The following is a 16,781-nucleotide window of genomic DNA, read 5'->3' as shown; positions in this document are numbered from 1 at the left end:
CTGCAAATAGAAATTTTATCTTTGAGCTGAAAGAGAGGTGCTCGGTAGGGAGCGAGTTGATGCCAATATCATGCTTCTGAAATACACTGTAGCACCCTCTCTGTGATGCCCGAAATAAGGTGGATTAACCAGACCACTTGCCCCATCCTCCATGCGAGGGGATGAAGCAAACACACACATGCAGCCTGAAGTTGATGCCGAGGTTATGCAAAAATCAAACTTCTGCAAAAAAAAAGCCTACGGAGCAAAATGGTCCACACGGGCTCATTTAGATGCTCTCTTTTTTATAAAAGTCAAATGAGTAATGTTCGGTGATGCCATGTTAATCTACTGTGGGATTTGGCTTGGAACGACCTTCCAGGGTGCTGTACCTAACAGCTTAATTACCTTTTCAAAAGGGAATACCTCTGAGATTTAGCAGCCACTCTGCACAGCAGATATGCTGCTCAGTCAAGAGGAGGTGATATGAGGTTACACTTCACTGGGCTGAGTCGTATTGACCTACCTACCCTCTGCACTCACACACACACTCACACACAAACACCTGTCTGACACTTTGCCCTTGGTTTTGGCACTAACAGGCCTCTTCCTCTGCCTTTTTAGTTCCTATGAGAGGCTGAAGATTCCTCAGCTTTTAAAAACTATACCACTGAGTATCATCTTTTTCATTACTAAAGTGCACAAATGCATGCTTTTCTCTTTTCCTCCTCCCTCCTGCCATCCGCTTTCCATCATCCCTTGTCTTCTCTCTCCTCCCTCAACTGGAGGTGATAAAAGTCACCAGCAAGGGCAGCGAGAGATAATACACCAGATAATGACAAATAGGACAATTTAGATTTGGCAGTTGTCCAAGCTGATCAAATGCATGTTGAGACAGACAAGGAAAGGTGACAGATAAACTCGCCCGCTGAATGGTAAGGATGGTAATTGCCCCAGATCACGGAGATCTAAAGAGATTTGCCAGAGCTAGAAAATGCTAAAAGTTAATTTTCTTTAAAGCTTTTTTGTCCTTAAGAGCAACCGTCAGGGGCATATGGTGCAATGTCATTTTAGAAGAGACATCAGTTGAAAGGTATGGATATTTAATAGTCTTTGCCTGATTTTAAATTCTCTGCAGTATCCTGTGCCAAGAGGTTAAGCCAAGCAAGTCCATTATAGTTTGCAAAATGAGCGCTTTGTCTTCATTTTATGACTGCTGGAGGTGGTGAGGTCTGGCAATGTGGCAATGATTGAGATTTCAACAGTGGATAGAAGTCCTGATCTTGGACTTCCTCGTGTTAAAAGCGATGTCTATAAAGTGTAGTGTCTCTGACTAATACCTGCAGAGCTTTGTCTTTAACAGCTTGTGAAATGAACTTGTTTCGTGGTCTATTAATGCGTCTCCCCACCTCCTTCCTGAGCTCTTTTACCTTGATACAGTTTGATCGGTTTGCATGGACGTCGCGCTAATTTACAGCATGGCTCTTCCCCTCTCTCTCTCTCTCTCTCTCACCCGTGTTTGTCTTGCTCTTGCTTTTGCGCTTCCTCTTGTCTCTTCCCGTGAGATTGGCAGGTCTTTAGGGTTGCAAGGAGCTTAGCTTCCCCTGTTCCTTCCTCCTGTCTCCTCCCACTCGGTCTGACTGGCAGTAATTACATCAGCATTGGGCCTGGTTTGTCCCGACGACCCCAAAGACCTGACAAAGAGAAACACGGAAAGGAGAGCGAGAGGAAAATGAAAGATGGGAAACAAGAAAAGATGGCACACAAAAGTGGCAGCGTACAGAAATGCGGAAAGCAGGAGTGAAGCACAAGACAAGAGTACAGAGAGAGAAAGTGATATATGGAGGGAGAGACAGAAGAGGTTACACATCAGTGATTCCTGACAGGCCTTTGTGCTTTTTCATCTCCACCCTCTTTTTCATTCCTTCATCATGGCTGTGTGAACTCTGTATTCACCACTGCTCACCTGAACACGCTTCTAGGTTGAGAAAAAGTGTTTTCTTTTTCCTCTGCACTCCTCTCAGCTGCAGCCAGGTGTTTCCCACAAACCTCAGCTGTCATGCTGCAAGTTTCAGTGGTCTGATGTGAAGTTCGAAAATGGGGATGAAAGGTTTGTTTTCGCTTGTTACTAGAAACTTCCGTGGTTTTCTTCTCCTCCTTTTATTGAAAGCATACATCTCGGTTGTGCCTTCGCAAGCTTGAGAGCATAGCATGATCATTAAGAATCACATTAAGAAAGCAATATTATCCATAACAAAATGGTAAGCAAATTCATAAACAGATTAAAAAGATCTTATCTGGATTAAAATTCAATTCACTCCAATTTGTAATCCCATTCGCTCTGGAGGAGGGATGAAAAGAAATTAAGAAGTCATTCATGGGAGATGAAATGAGACTTTTTTTTCCACAAAGAATGCTTCTGACATTGTACTCATGTAAAGAGACTTTCTCTTATTAAAAAGTAATGAATGCTACATTTATTATGTCTAGTTCCACTTTTGCCTCTATCATCAGCAATTCTGTCTCTGTGTCACTGACTGTGTTTACAAGCACTGACAAAACTACGGAACTTAAGAACAAGTCCAAATACACATATTTGGAGGATCAGAGAAGGCTTCAAATACACTGTGGCCCTGCATTTGATTGCAGATTGTGGTATTACATCTAACCCAATTTTAAACTGGAGCCAGCCTGCTGTGCAGTTCTAAATTAATTATTGTAGTGTCAGTCTTGGTTACATTTAATTATTTTAGCCACTCTGAAATAATCTTTCCATTCTCCCTCCTTCACCGCCGTACTTTCCCTTGTTTTAAGTCGTATGAACACGTGCGAGCTGGTTACATCCATGCATGATTTATCAAGTGGTTTTTGTGGCTGCGTGTGAAGCAGGTTTCCATTAAAGGTGGAGTTTGTGATTCTGGAAAAAGATTGTTGCTGTTTAGCAGATTTGAGACTGTATGAACACGCACAGGACACACAGTGTGGGTCAGTCCAAACCAGTTTGTTGGATTTTCATTGACAGAGCTACAGTTGAGTATAAACAGAGTGTGATGACATATTTGCTTAATCTGACTTTGTATACTCCACCTTTAACCCCAAAACAATACATTTCTTGTTGCATCACATTTTCAAAACATCAGGCCAGTGCAGAAACATCTCCTGTTTCCAATCCTCTTTTATTATTTGTACTACATCACATTAAATTTGTACTCAGGTGGAAGCAATGACTACACGTCTGCCCCTCTGAAATATATCCACTGCTGCAGATGACCAACCGCAGCACAGCAGCCGATTCGACTGGATGTGACTGCAGATGATGCCCTGTGGCTCTCACAGAACTGTATTGTGACCCTGCATTGACAACTTGTCTACTTTGCTGTTGCACAGCTAACACTGTTAGCTATGTGACAAGAGAGGAAGGGGAAGGATAGCCAGCGAACGGAACAAAGAAAGAAAATCAAATATTCATGATGCAGGATTTAAATAATCAAGGACTTATCTGGCAGGAGAGACACAGTTCCAAAAAATCACGCGCTGTCTCAGTGAATGTGCACTCAGTATAATTGGAGATCACAGTGGAGTAGCACTGCTGCCCACCACCATCGCCGAAACAGCCATCTGTTTGTAGCTGTACTGGAGTCAATACACAAAGCATGTAATCTGGAGTGAATGCAGCCTGTTAAGCTCTTAGAGGATTATCAATCATTTATTTTAATGTTTTTTGGTGCTCCTGTTGCTCAGGTCATGAATTTCATGAAAACCTCCTTCTACAAAGACACAAAGTGAGCTTGTCTCTGTCCGTTTTCTCATCTTCTGTTTCTTTCTCTCCTCTCAGCGGCATCCAGCTTTAGTTTTTGCCGTGCCTCCCTGGAGCACACGGTGTCTGCTGAGGAGCTGAGCTACCAGCTGCCGCGTCGCGCCGGAGGCAGCAACCTGACCTGGCATGATGGTCGCGGCCAGAAGACAGCGCACACTCGCACTGTCAAGCTATTGCAGCAGCCCGGCACTGAGGGCATCCAGGTATAGAGACATCCATACAAACAGACCACAGGCCATTTGGAGGAGTGTTCTCAATGCATGGAAAAGACTGTCGGATGTGTTTTTGCCTACAAAAATGAACTGATTAAACAAGGAACCGCTCAAAATTGAGCAATTAGAACAACAACAAACATGGAAAGCATCTGTTTCTGATTTAGTTTTTTTCAAAATGGAAGAAATTCCAGCCACTGTCCAATCACAGCATCTTAGAAACAGTAAACAGTGCTTATTTTTGCTAAATATTAAAAAGAAAGATTACAGGAGATCCCCCTCTCATCACACTTTGAAGTAGCTTGGAGCCAAGTCAGTCAATTCCAAGTAAAAAATTAGAATACATTTACCAGTTTAAGGCATTATTTTACAGTTCCAGCTAGTTAATAGTTTTTTGATTATGGAAGAAAACAGATGAAATGCATTTTTATACAGAAACTTTCTCTTTCTTTCACAATAAAAGCACAGAGGATGGATACAGTCATATAACATCCTTCGTTGCATAACCTGGAGAAATAAGTTCTCTTGTATGTTTTTCTGTCAGAATGTATCAGAGTGAAATATTTAAACAAAGTACATGATTTTTTTTAAGTAGGCTTATTAAAAATCATGAGTTTTGCTGTAATTTAATATCCTCAAAAAGTGAGGTACTTCACAAAAGTTATTCATTTTTAAAGTGGCGTCTCCGTCTATATGTGTGGTATAATGATGCTGTGAGGCTATCTCGACTACTGGGGTGGAAACAGGACCGAACGTACTCTGTCACATATTGTTTTATCGTCAGAGAGACACAAGAGAACGTGCTTCAGCTTCATCCCTATAAGTCAACTCTCAGAGGCAACAGGACATGTAATGGTTTTTCTTGTAGCCTACAGAAGGTCGGCTGGTTTCACCTGAGCCTGTGGTAGATGCCACCAGAGAGAAACGGGTTATATAATGGATTAATGGTGTGAGAAGTGTTACCTTGTGGTTCGTGATGTAACCGCGCTTGTACAACCCAAGCGAGCTCAGAAGCTTCCAGTTAATATTATGTGACCCACAGTATACGTCTAAAAATGTAATTTACTCCACAGATGTATGATTTTCCCCGAAGCTCAGGAACAGCTTTGAGGGAGCGGAATGATAAAAACACTAGATAAGTCATTTCAGTGCTGGTTGGTGGGTGAGGAATGCCTGTTTGGTGGGCTCAGCAGTGAGCATACGTAGCCAGAGCATCATTTACTTCCACACACCGCTCTGTGCAAAATGGAGTCCCATCTGTGCAGCATCATAGAGAGGCAAAACAACGAGGAAAAAAAAATCATCTATTTTAAGGCATCCCGCCTGTGTTTGACCTAAAACAGCATATGACACAACAGCCTTCTTCCTTTCTTCTCCGATGAAAGATACCCGATAGCCCAGTGGAGGTCACTTGTGTCTTCTCCACATTGCTTTTAAGGAAGTTCACAACTGTGAGGCTGTAGGATGTACATATGCACAGCAAAAATTGTTCAATAATTCATAAAAGAATGCCCCCTCAGCTATAACAGCTATAAAAGGCTTAATAAAAGACGAGTGGGAAGCTGTTTCCATGTGATTACACAGAGACTGGATAATTAAACCTCCTCTATACCATGAGAAGTAAGGCTTATCATTTCCTTGTGGCAACAAGCCTCTTTATGCATTATTCAACATGGGAGAGAAGTCCAGCTCTATCCCATATGTGTGCGTCTGTGCATTCACAGAACGATTCAGTGTCCATTGGTCCGTCTGTAAAACTCACCGTCTGTGCATATGGGTGTGCACATGCGCCTATGTGTGGCTTGTTATTTGTGTGTCCACTCCTCTCAGAAGTGATGATTAGATTATTCTCCATTACACTGGCTGTGCACACATCAGCTGTAATGAGGGAGCCAGTTAAGTGAAACACAGCGCGCCGTCTGTATATAAGGTGGGACCTGGGGAATCCTCCCTATCTGTTTAACAAAGCTGATAGAACACATTATGCTCTGCTGTGCAAACTCTCAGTCAGAGGAGACAAGAATGATGGCAGAGAGGAAGGAGAGAAATCTTGGATACGGTTGGGAACAAAAATTCCCACACATTTGTGAAGACCATGTAGATCATGGCAGTGCTGAGTTTCCAATGAGTCCTTTAACTCTTAATTTCTGTGACGGAATCACTGAAACCCGTGTGTTTTTGTCTCAAAAGAATCAGCATTCATTACAGGTCTTCTGGAAGCATGACAAAATCTAACCTGGCAATAGCCAGATTAATAATTGTGTAGTACTTGATAGTACTTCACAATATCAATCTGGGACCGCTCCATGTAAATCCGTTCGGAGGAAAGAGGCACGGATTAGACAATGCAACAGTATGTCCCGCCTCTGACAGGTTTGTTTTTAGCCAATCGCGGGATCTTCACAACGAGCGGAGCCAATTGGTAGATTAAACTCTTACCAAAACCCGTTGGTAAAAAAGCACAAACATCTTTACCATCCAGAAATGCGCAAAGCGCCTCTCGTTGCTCTTCCTTCAAAGAAGCGATAGGAGATTCGGCTAAAACTGACTTAATAGCAGCATCTACACGATTGTTGTCCTCCGTTGCCATGTTTGTTTTGAGCTACTGGCGCTTGGTATCGTCTAGAGTGCTGTCGTCTTCACACCCAGATATCCCGCCCCACATACGAATACTGCTGCGTGATTGGCCCGTGCCAACTTGGCTCTGTCCGAACAGTGAAAGCGGGAGCGGTGCAAGATGCTTTCTTGAGAGATTTGTGAACTCACAAATATCGCGAGAAATCAACTTGCTGGCAAGGTTAGACAAAATCTACTGGACCAAAAATATACATACTGCAATGTTCATTTTTGGTAAATGTCCTTTGCACTTTTTCACCTGAACCGGATGCTCCTGGTAACCATCCACAAGCTCCTGGATGTATATTTGACCATTTGTCCTGACAGAATTGGTGCAATTCAACTATATTTCCGTCATAGACTTGTTTCTTTAGCACAGTACACAGGTTTGGAATAGGTTTTTAGTCTAAAACCTTAATTGTTGTCATTAAATATTAAATATATCTGGAAAATAATCTGCATATGTTGAAATAAGATGATAAAAGATTGAAAAAATAAATGTAAATAAGTTACTTTATTTCAAACACACGTATGTCTGTCACCGCACACCAGCAGTTGACTTTATGCAGCATAAACAAATATATGTAGTATTATTTGTGTTACATTGCTGCAGGTGGAAGTATGTGGAGGCCTATCTGCTACCAAGGTTTTTCAAAATAATGAGTTTTTGTGTATAGATGGACCTTCTGTGCCATCCTTGAACTGGCTGTTGGCGGTTCAGATAGCCAGATGGGGTGAAAGGAGGGGTTTGTGGGTGGCTCATTTTGCTGTCTGACACACAGGTTGTGGGTGAACCTTTAGATGAGACTGGGGAATAGGTAGAATAACAGAGACACAATTTAGAAAGTAACAGCAGCTACCCTGCCTCCTTTTTTCCAAAGCAGGAGCGAGCCTGTTACAGGAGCTGAAGCTCTTTCTCACTAATTTGCCATGCTGGGTGGGCGAATGAAAAAGACCAGCCTGTGATTATTTTCCCCTCCTCATTACAGAACACAGTGGCTGACCTTCTGTGCTGACGGCAACACAAAGGAGTGAGCTAAAGAAAGAAAACACACAAATGTAGTACACGGAACTCACAAACTTTGACCACTTCTTGTAATGAAATGAATGAAACTAACTGTATGTTTTTAGTCCGGTATGGTGTAGTATTTTTAGTCACCAAAATATAGTCACTGTCATCTTATTTTCATCACACACTGCTGTCATAATCATCAACATGCACATTGTTAATACTGGCATTTCAGTACACTCTCCCATAATTAAAAAAAAAAAAAACTTTTTCTGGTAATTAACTATGTGTTCACAGTCAAATAAATAAATAAAAGAGAGGTAAAAATTGCTATTTTCTGTATTTTAATGGTGACATTATTGTAAAAACTGGAAATGTTTATCTAAAATAGTGTATCTATAGTTTAATGTTGGACCAACATAGCATTTTCCAGTAATTTAAGCATTTTAATATATATGTTAGTTGTGAATCTATATTGAAAACAGGATATTTTCGGTTAATGTTATTATCTAACTAATCTTCTTTTTACAAAAACATATATCTTTTTTATTTCTTCAACAATTCTGAGGTATAATACAAGAGGAATGATTACTTTTATTCTAAGTTTGCTTTACATTCTCTCTGAACATTACAAAAACTTAAACAAAGACGTGACAACAACTACATCAATGGAATTCAAAAATGTAATTAAATGGAAATACACTTTTGAATCACGCACTGTGGACATTAGAAGTCACACTACTGTTAATGTACTGATATTTCTTGGATTGTTAATTATCATTTTGTGTACAAATGTTGAACTGTAATAAGAAAATTCCCCTGTAAGCTGCTTATGGATATTACACACTGTGGCACAAAGTATAATGTAGACTTCATTCGCTATGTCTGCTTTTTTAACGTGATAGTGGCAGGTTTCTATAAATGCCAGTATTGGTTGGTCAATCAGCTGCTTTGTACCAGAGTGAAATATCTCAGCTAATATCAGATGGATTTTCATGAATCATTTTACAGATATTCATTGTTGTGGGAGGGAATCTTAAAGACCTTCATAACCTGCAGAAATACTGAATGCTACTTAATTAAATGTGTTCGGGAAACTAGCAAAACTGAGATGATGGATATCTAGCGTCCATCTTCTGCTTATTATCAGCATATGATAAAACTTCACCTTGATGGCAACTGACTGTTCATCAGTAGTGATGATGCAGTGGAGGCTTGTGGTTTAAAAACGGAGAGAAAGAATAAGAGAGCTGCTGGGCAGTGAGGCCGAAATGCTTCGCTGTGTCCTGCCCTTGTTCTGCCGCTCAGTGATGTGCCGCTCAGTCCAAGACACATGTTTGACTTGTGCTAAATAGAGAGCTTTGTGAAAATCCCATCTGGCCCTTTGTCCACCCACTCAGACTGTTCATATTTGCATGAGTGCATAACATTTACACACTCAGGGACGACCAAAGGCGGAGTTGCACAAAACTGACAGAGGACGACAGTTCACACACACACACACACACACACACACACACACACACACACACACACACACACACACACACACACACACACACACACACACACACACACACACAAAGGTACACGCACTGGAGCAATCAACAGCTTCTGAAACATTTTTCAGAATCACAGTGGCAAACACTCAAACACACACATGCACAGAGCTAGACTGAGCAGTGGAAGACACGAGGGTGCAACAGAGACTGCCAGGGAAAGAGGGAAGGAGATTCAGAAAGAACTGAAGGATGAGATGCAATGAGAAGTGGCTGAGAGAGGCGTGGAGGAGGTATGAGGGATCGTGTGTCAGGATCTGTCAGGGTCTTTGGGATTACAGCGACAGATTGAATATCTGATTCGATAATGACAGCAGAGCAGGAGTTCGATAGGTGCAGCAGATTGGGAGAAAGATGGGGTTGTTTGGTCAGACGGGGGGAAGATAGAGGACGAGCTTTTAGTATCCCGTGGAGAGATAAAAAGATGCAGAGCGGAGAGAGGGAGGCAGGTGTGAGATATTGTACATGACATGCATACCATAAAGCATTGATTTACTCAAAGACACACACACACGCTCAGATTTTTACTGCTAATTGGTGTAGCGTCATTGATCAACCTCAGGGAGGGTGTGGATGTGCGAAGACATGACCAGCCGTCAAAAGAGAGGTGCTATCGGTCGCAAAGAGCGAACTTTAAGGATTCCCCACGCTCCCCTGACTTTAAGCTAATCCCGGATTCAGCTCCACACACAGACACAAGGTCTGCACACACACCCGCACAGAAACACAGGCTCTTAAATGGGCAAAAGCTAGTGCAGTGCACAGGAGCCGAGGTAGAAGAAAGATCGAATTGGGGGGGAAACAAGGGGAAGGGAGGGTGTCAGACAGGAAGAGGATAAAATTTATGAGGAGCAAGTAGCGGGAGTATGAGAGACATGATAGAACAAAGTAAGCAGGGAAGGACAAATAAGCTGTTTCGAGGATACAAACAGAATGATCAATAGAGAAGTGGAGAGAGGATTTTCTGTGTGGTGTGGGGAAGGGAAAAGCATGGAGTAAACTGAGAAGTGGTCTTAGTGAATACAGAAAGACGCCTAAAAATTGCAAAAGTTGTTCATTAGAATTTATTAGCTGTCGTGTTGGTTTCTATAAAAACGAAATCACAAAATGAAGTTAGATTAAAAGGAATAGTTCAACATTTTTGGCTCATTAGGAGAGTTACATAAAAATAAGGACATCCCATTGGAGTTTGTTGGCTTTTTCAACATATTTGAACAACTCTATCTCAAGTTCAACATTTTCCATGGAATGTGCTCGGGTTTTTCACACGACTGTAAATCTGAAGCTCCAGTCAGTAACCAATTGAAGCAGCTTTGCAACTTAGCATTAAGTTCAGGAATGCTCTTTGTTTATGTCCACAAAGTGCAAAATATTTCTCCCACGAGCATCTTTAAAGAACTAATGGACATATGATAACTCCTAACTAGTTTAATTTGTGCCAAAACCAAAATGTAAAAATTGTGATTTTTTAGGATGTTGTTTCTTGGTGACTTTCTTGAGTCTCCAGTGGCTACATTCTGATGTTTTTTTTGTACAGATTAAACCATCAAGATACTCTAGTATGTTACTTAGTGAGTGTTTTTAACCTTCTAACAAAACACTGCTGGTTATGTCCCTGTTTCTGGTCTTTGTGCTAACCTAAGCTAACTAGATTCTGACTGAAGCTTCATATTCACTGTACAGACAGAGGTGGCCTTGTTTCCACATATCTTGGTGTGCAAGTTACCAAAATTCCTCTTTCTGTAGTTTTTTGCCAGTCTAGAATTTCTCTCATACAGGCTAAATCATTTCTGAACTTTTGCTGACGTTGAAAACAATCTGAAATTATTGTATACATTTATTATATTTTTTCTCCTTATTTTCCAGATTTTTTTCCCCCAGATTTTTCAAACACACAAATATATCAAAAAGCTACTGAAGTAGACATGTCTGATGTAAGATAACAATAAAAACATGTACCTGTGAGTACAAACAATTAAAAGAATGTAAATAATTTTGCATTGTTTTCACACTTAGAACTATTATTGCCCTTGGCTGCAAAAATATTACAATTTGTGTGTGTTTGTGTTTTTTTTTTCCTTTTTGTTTTCCAGACAGGGCACAGATATTTGGAAAAACAAAACAGACAACAGGGTTTTCAATAAATTGATTACTTTACAGTCAAATGTATAAATAAAAAGGAGACAAATATATTTTTATAGATTAGTCATCGACAGTGAAAAAGTTATGAGGCTTCTTTTTGTATGACGAAGCTAAAAAAAATTGTAGCATCATGTGTTCACATCGTACTTTACATGACTATTGCGCCAAAAATTATATTTTGTCCAGCTGTAATTTCTGTTCGACACATTAAGGGTAAATAAGAAGCACACTTGAATATTTAAATGCTAAATCCAGGGCACTGAACAGTTGATGCTGACTATAACATATCGGTGCATATATATTCCCTGCCTTCCCCCTCTGTGTCCTTAATCCTACTCCATATCCAGCCTCCACTTTGCTTATGCCCCCTCACCCACTGCAGGTCCATGGCTCCCCCCTCCAACACCCCCACCTCGTCCTCCTCCTCCTCTGTACATAACAAATGAGGGACCTCCTCCAGCTGGACAGAAGTAGGTCTCGGGAGGAGCGGGGAGGTAGTATAGAGTCGAACAGGTACTGGAGAGAACTGGCCAGAGGAGATACAGTCTGATGGATGGCCAACAAACGGAGCGAGAAGAGCGAGGGAGGAAAAAGAAAGAGAGGGTGGGATGATGGGGAGCTATCATTCCATTTCCCTTCGGTCTGGCTTCATGATGATGAAGGCCATTACTCACACAAAGAGGAGCCCACTCCCCATCTCACCGTCTTCTCTTTCTTATTGTCGTTTACTGTCTTTGTTCACCCTCCCCATCTGCCTGTTGTCTTTCTTTGTCTCCATGCTGTTCGCTCAGTTCCTGCGCAGTTAAATAAATGGCAACAAACATCAATAAGTAATTAATACAAATCTGGCATTTATAAGCAAAGATCTATATCAGTTTCCCCGATTTGTTACGGTACTCGATGACCCCTCGGTGGATCTAAAGTACATTTCATTTCTTCTGTAATGAGGCGGCGCCCCTGTAGCTTTGCCATTTTTGAAGATAAAGATAAAGAAACATTATTACAGTTCTTTGGTCATCTTTGTTGGAGCATATATGCTCTATTTATTCAAATTTATTTTCTCACACAAAATAGGTCCCTGGATTATAATGAATTCGCCTGCTGAATTTTTGGCCGCACCATCTGCAATAGTGTTGATTTATGTTTTAACATTAAGGGTTGAAGAGCCAGCAGGGAAATTTGCTCTCTTCACTCATAAGTGCAACACCCTGTGTGCGTTGCCTATTACTATTACTCTGGCATATGAACATCATTTCACCTACCTTCATTTTTGTTATTTAATGCAGCACTTCTCGGTTCCAATTAAAAATGTTCACAGTCCCCGCTTCAGACGTGACCGATTACTCTCCGTGTTTCCAATGCGTCTATTTCTTGTTAAACCTCTCATGGAGCACACACTGAGAAGCAAACACTAAATTAACCTTGTTCTTATCCCCCAACAGCCACATTGGTATTAACTCAACCTATTTAACATCTTTAGTTCCACCCAACATAGTTTTATGTACTAGGAAGTCGTATTTTAAAATAATAGATTCACATTTTTTAGAAATGTTCTCATGCTGCCGTTTAGCTTAGCTTAGCTTAGCATGAAGACTGGAAACAACACTCTGTCCTCAGCTTACAAAACCTGCCTAACATCTAGACCAAAATTTATTTGTCTTGTTAATTTCTGCACACATGACTGTCCATCCTCTTATGGAGATATCCACTCAGCTGTGCCAACATGTGGACAAACATAGACAACAGATAGGTGCTAAATCAGCAGACTTGCAGCTTGGATGCAGGATGAAGTTATGGCTATCCGAAGATGAGGTAACATTTTTACCCTCTCTTCTCCATACTCAATCATCCATAAGAGAGACCATTTCCACACCTCTCGCAGCTCGATGGCAATTAATGGTGGGAGTGAGCAGTAAATTTAGATTATTAAAATGGCCTCAGCACTTCACTGAGTCCAGGCAGAAGTATGTGTGTAATTAGGAAGCAAGCAAACACACTGGAGCGGGGAAATGGGAGTTGTTTCCAATCAAGGCCTACAAAGCAGAATGCAGTTAGCTAGTGGACCAGCCAGAACTTGACAGGGCTGATTGGTGCTTAAATTGATAGAGGATCCCATTAAAGCAGCTGGCAAAGATGTAAATAGTTATGAAATTGTATCCATCGCATATTAGGATGTGAAGGTGTTCTGTGAACTGGTCTTTGTGTCATTAACGGGGAAGCGACGGCGAGATCGCTGGATATTAAGCTACGAGAGAATGTGCAAGTTGCATTTGTGTGTATGACATTTCAGCATACATAATCCCATTAAATGCAGTCAGTTATGGAGTGGAGCGTTTGGCAGCGGTTCTTTGTTTTTCTGTTGAAAATCAGCCAAAGCTTTTGTTGTGAAGTTGGCTCAGCCAGAGCATGAATGAATGGATTAGATATGAGAGTAAATCGCACAAGAGAGCCGAGGGGACGAGGAGATGGTTGAGCGTACTGCCCATATGAACTGGTTGTGACTTCATTAATGTCCCTATTAATTCCCTGCGCATGGCCGTGACACACAAAGAAAAGCCGTGCTGCCTGACAACTTTCAGGGATCAGAGGACGGTGTGTGAAGAAGAGGCGAGAGTAAACAAAAAAACGGAGAGGAAAAGAGACATGCTCATGTAGCCGAAAGATGAAGATGACGGAATCACACTAATGCTGTGCTGCCTGCATAATGAAGGTGGTGCCGTCAGGGAAAATTACCTTTGCTAAAAGACCGCACCAGTCACAATAAGACACAAACGTCAGCACAAATACTGGGAGAAAATATATATGGAATGTAATTACTGTATCAATATATGCTGTTGACAGAGAGGTGAAGTGTAACATTGCATGGAATTAGAATTGTGGAGAAAATACGGTGATGCAGGACAAATCGCAGCTTTACATCTGTCTTTCGAAATTAGGGTTGAAAGGTGAAAGACGAGCCTCCCATTTTAATCAAAGTAACAGCATCCATTGGCCCTTATATGCCTACATGCTTTTAAACCTTATGTTGATTTTGAGGTACATTTGGTGCATTTCATTTGTTCCCCACTGGAGAAAATCTGTTAAACTGCAAATGGTTAAAGGTCATGAGCAAATTTTTAAACCACAAAATATAAAATAACACCACAGGCTTCACAGTAATACATGCTTATACATGTGATTTTTTTTTTTAATTATGAGACTATTTGCTCTCTGCACATGCTGTAATTGTGGTTTACTAGACTACCAGAGGGGACTTTGTGCCAAACTGTGGCATCAGAATGTATCATCCAAGCTAATTTCACACTAATGAAAAAATACCATGTGTTGCATATTTAAGTAAGCTGTGGAGCAATTACAAGGTGTTTATCTGGGGGAAAAAAGCAATAAGAAAAAAAGCAATGTTCCAAAGTGCAATATAGTACCTGAGGAAATTAAAACGGCAATAAGCACACATACCCTTTCATTGTCTTGATAATACTGTATATTTACATACGCACTGTATTAATATAAAGTTTTCTGCTTTTTCTGTTCTTTCAGCTGCGTCCAGGTGAAGCCTTCACTGTGTATCACACCAGTCCTACGCTGTCCAGCCTGTCTAAACCTGTGGTGCTGTGGACTCAGCAGGATGTCTGCAAGTGGCTTAAGAAACACTGTCCTCACAACTACCTGACCTATGTAGAGGCCTTCTCCCATCACGCCATTACAGGTACAGTGCACTATACATGAAGATGCACACAGCAGCATCAGTTCTTAGTAAAACTCTGTAATGACTGTGCCTTGTTCTTGTGTTGTTTTGGTAGAAAATGTCCATGACTACACCAGTTAGTCGACTATAAGGTGTAAAATTGGTAACCTAGAGGTGATCTTTTTGTCTTGCCTGATGTTCATTGACCTCTTGTCCTTTCAATAAGCACAGAAGTGATGCTTGTTCGGACTGACACACTGTGAACCGATGCCGTAAAAGGCTTAGCAAACCTCGCACAAGTTTTATTTTTAGGTTTGTGGTTCAACAGCTTAGCTTTTTCAACTGGAAACAGGTTTACACCCAAATCTCTGCAAAGGAGATTTAAAAGGCATTCATGTGAGGTAACGGAAGGAGTGCAGCCTATTTTTGGAGAAGAAAGGCAAAGCTGCGGAAAAAATGGTGGGTTATCGTGTTTTGAGTTCAAACAACACGCTCTCGCACACATTTATTTGTCAGCAAGCCCACACAAAAGCACGTGAGCGCTCGTGTACACGGACTGCGACGCCAGTAACCACACACGAGCGAGAGCGCACGAGCACACATTTATTCACACACTTGACAGACCAGACGGCCGAGCAGTTTCTTTTTTAGTGTCTCACAGAGAACAGATTGCTGTTCTGTGCCGTAGGGTCAACCACCACTCACTTACATTTGCGCACACACACACAGGCACTTAGAGACGCGTACATACACACTGGCTCGAGGGTTAACAGTGCTGCCACTGTCATAACTACAGCAGCTCAGATCTGGTCATTTTTATTTATGTATTCTCAAACAGAGGGAGTGAGAGAGTAGCCCAGATCTAATTATCCTTATGCATTCACTTGCTGATGTCCAGCTGGATTTCATTTCACCTCGGTTGTTAGCCGCTGTGTGTTCTTGTGCAAATGGTGGCTGACTATACGTTTTTGTTGTTGATGCATACGGTCAGCATCAAAGGATCGCATCAATAAATCTTTCTCGTATGAATTCTGTCCCTGTTTTTGTTGGATCTCGCCAACAGTCAGGGAATGGATTCTGTGTCTGTATCATGTTAGTTCAGTGACCCAAAAGTAAATGCATCTCTCAGTCTGGATGCCACTGCAGTAGAACAAGCTGCCGGAGGAGATCAGTGTAGCTTCTGCAGCTTCTTCTCTGGCTTCTGCATTTCATTTGTGCATGGAAATTAATCTTTTGATGTAGTTTTTTTAAAAATTCATTACATTACATTTTATCACTACTGATTTTACTGTCTGTTCCGATTCCTGTTATTCTTAGTACTAGTAATGCACAACATTTTGCTAATTCAGTTGGGTGCTGGTCAAAAGACTTGTGATAATAATTATGTTCGACCACACAGTAAAATATGTGGAACCTGCGATCACAAATTAACACATAACATGTCGATTGCTCATCCACTTGCGGTAAAGATTCGAAACACCCTTTATTTTTGACAATTTTGAAGCATTTGCAGTTAATTGAATTTTCAAATGTGTTTAAATTGCAGAGAAATTTTATCCTGCCACCACATTTATTTGACAGCTGCAGGCGCTGCTTTTTTTTTACAGCATGAGGTTTTGCATGCTAAATATATGATACATTTATAAAAGGATATAGTCGGTGTAGTAGATTATACCTGGAAGTGGCTGTTAAGCATAATAAGTACTTTTACAGAACATTCTGAATTCCATAATTCTACCTGTAGAGGTGTATTTCACATTGG

General features: G+C 41.0%; 1 protein-coding gene across 2 annotated transcripts in view; it reads left to right on the top strand.

The window, feature by feature from the left end:
• The window catches only part of samd10b (sterile alpha motif domain containing 10b), a 48,744-nt gene that overhangs the window by 16,474 nt on the left and 15,489 nt on the right, over positions 1 to 16,781 (top strand). For both annotated transcript variants that reach the window (XM_022192079.2, XM_022192077.2), the window contains exons 2-3: positions 3,815 to 3,999; positions 14,872 to 15,040. In XM_022192079.2, the coding sequence (XP_022047771.1) occupies positions 3,815 to 3,999; positions 14,872 to 15,040 (354 nt within the window). The remainder of the gene's footprint in view (positions 1 to 3,814; positions 4,000 to 14,871; positions 15,041 to 16,781) is intronic.

Source organism: Acanthochromis polyacanthus, chromosome 6 (assembly GCF_021347895.1).
Source record: "Acanthochromis polyacanthus isolate Apoly-LR-REF ecotype Palm Island chromosome 6, KAUST_Apoly_ChrSc, whole genome shotgun sequence".
Lineage (NCBI taxonomy): Eukaryota > Metazoa > Chordata > Actinopteri > Pomacentridae > Acanthochromis > Acanthochromis polyacanthus.
This window is presented reverse-complemented; position numbering and strand designations above follow the sequence as displayed.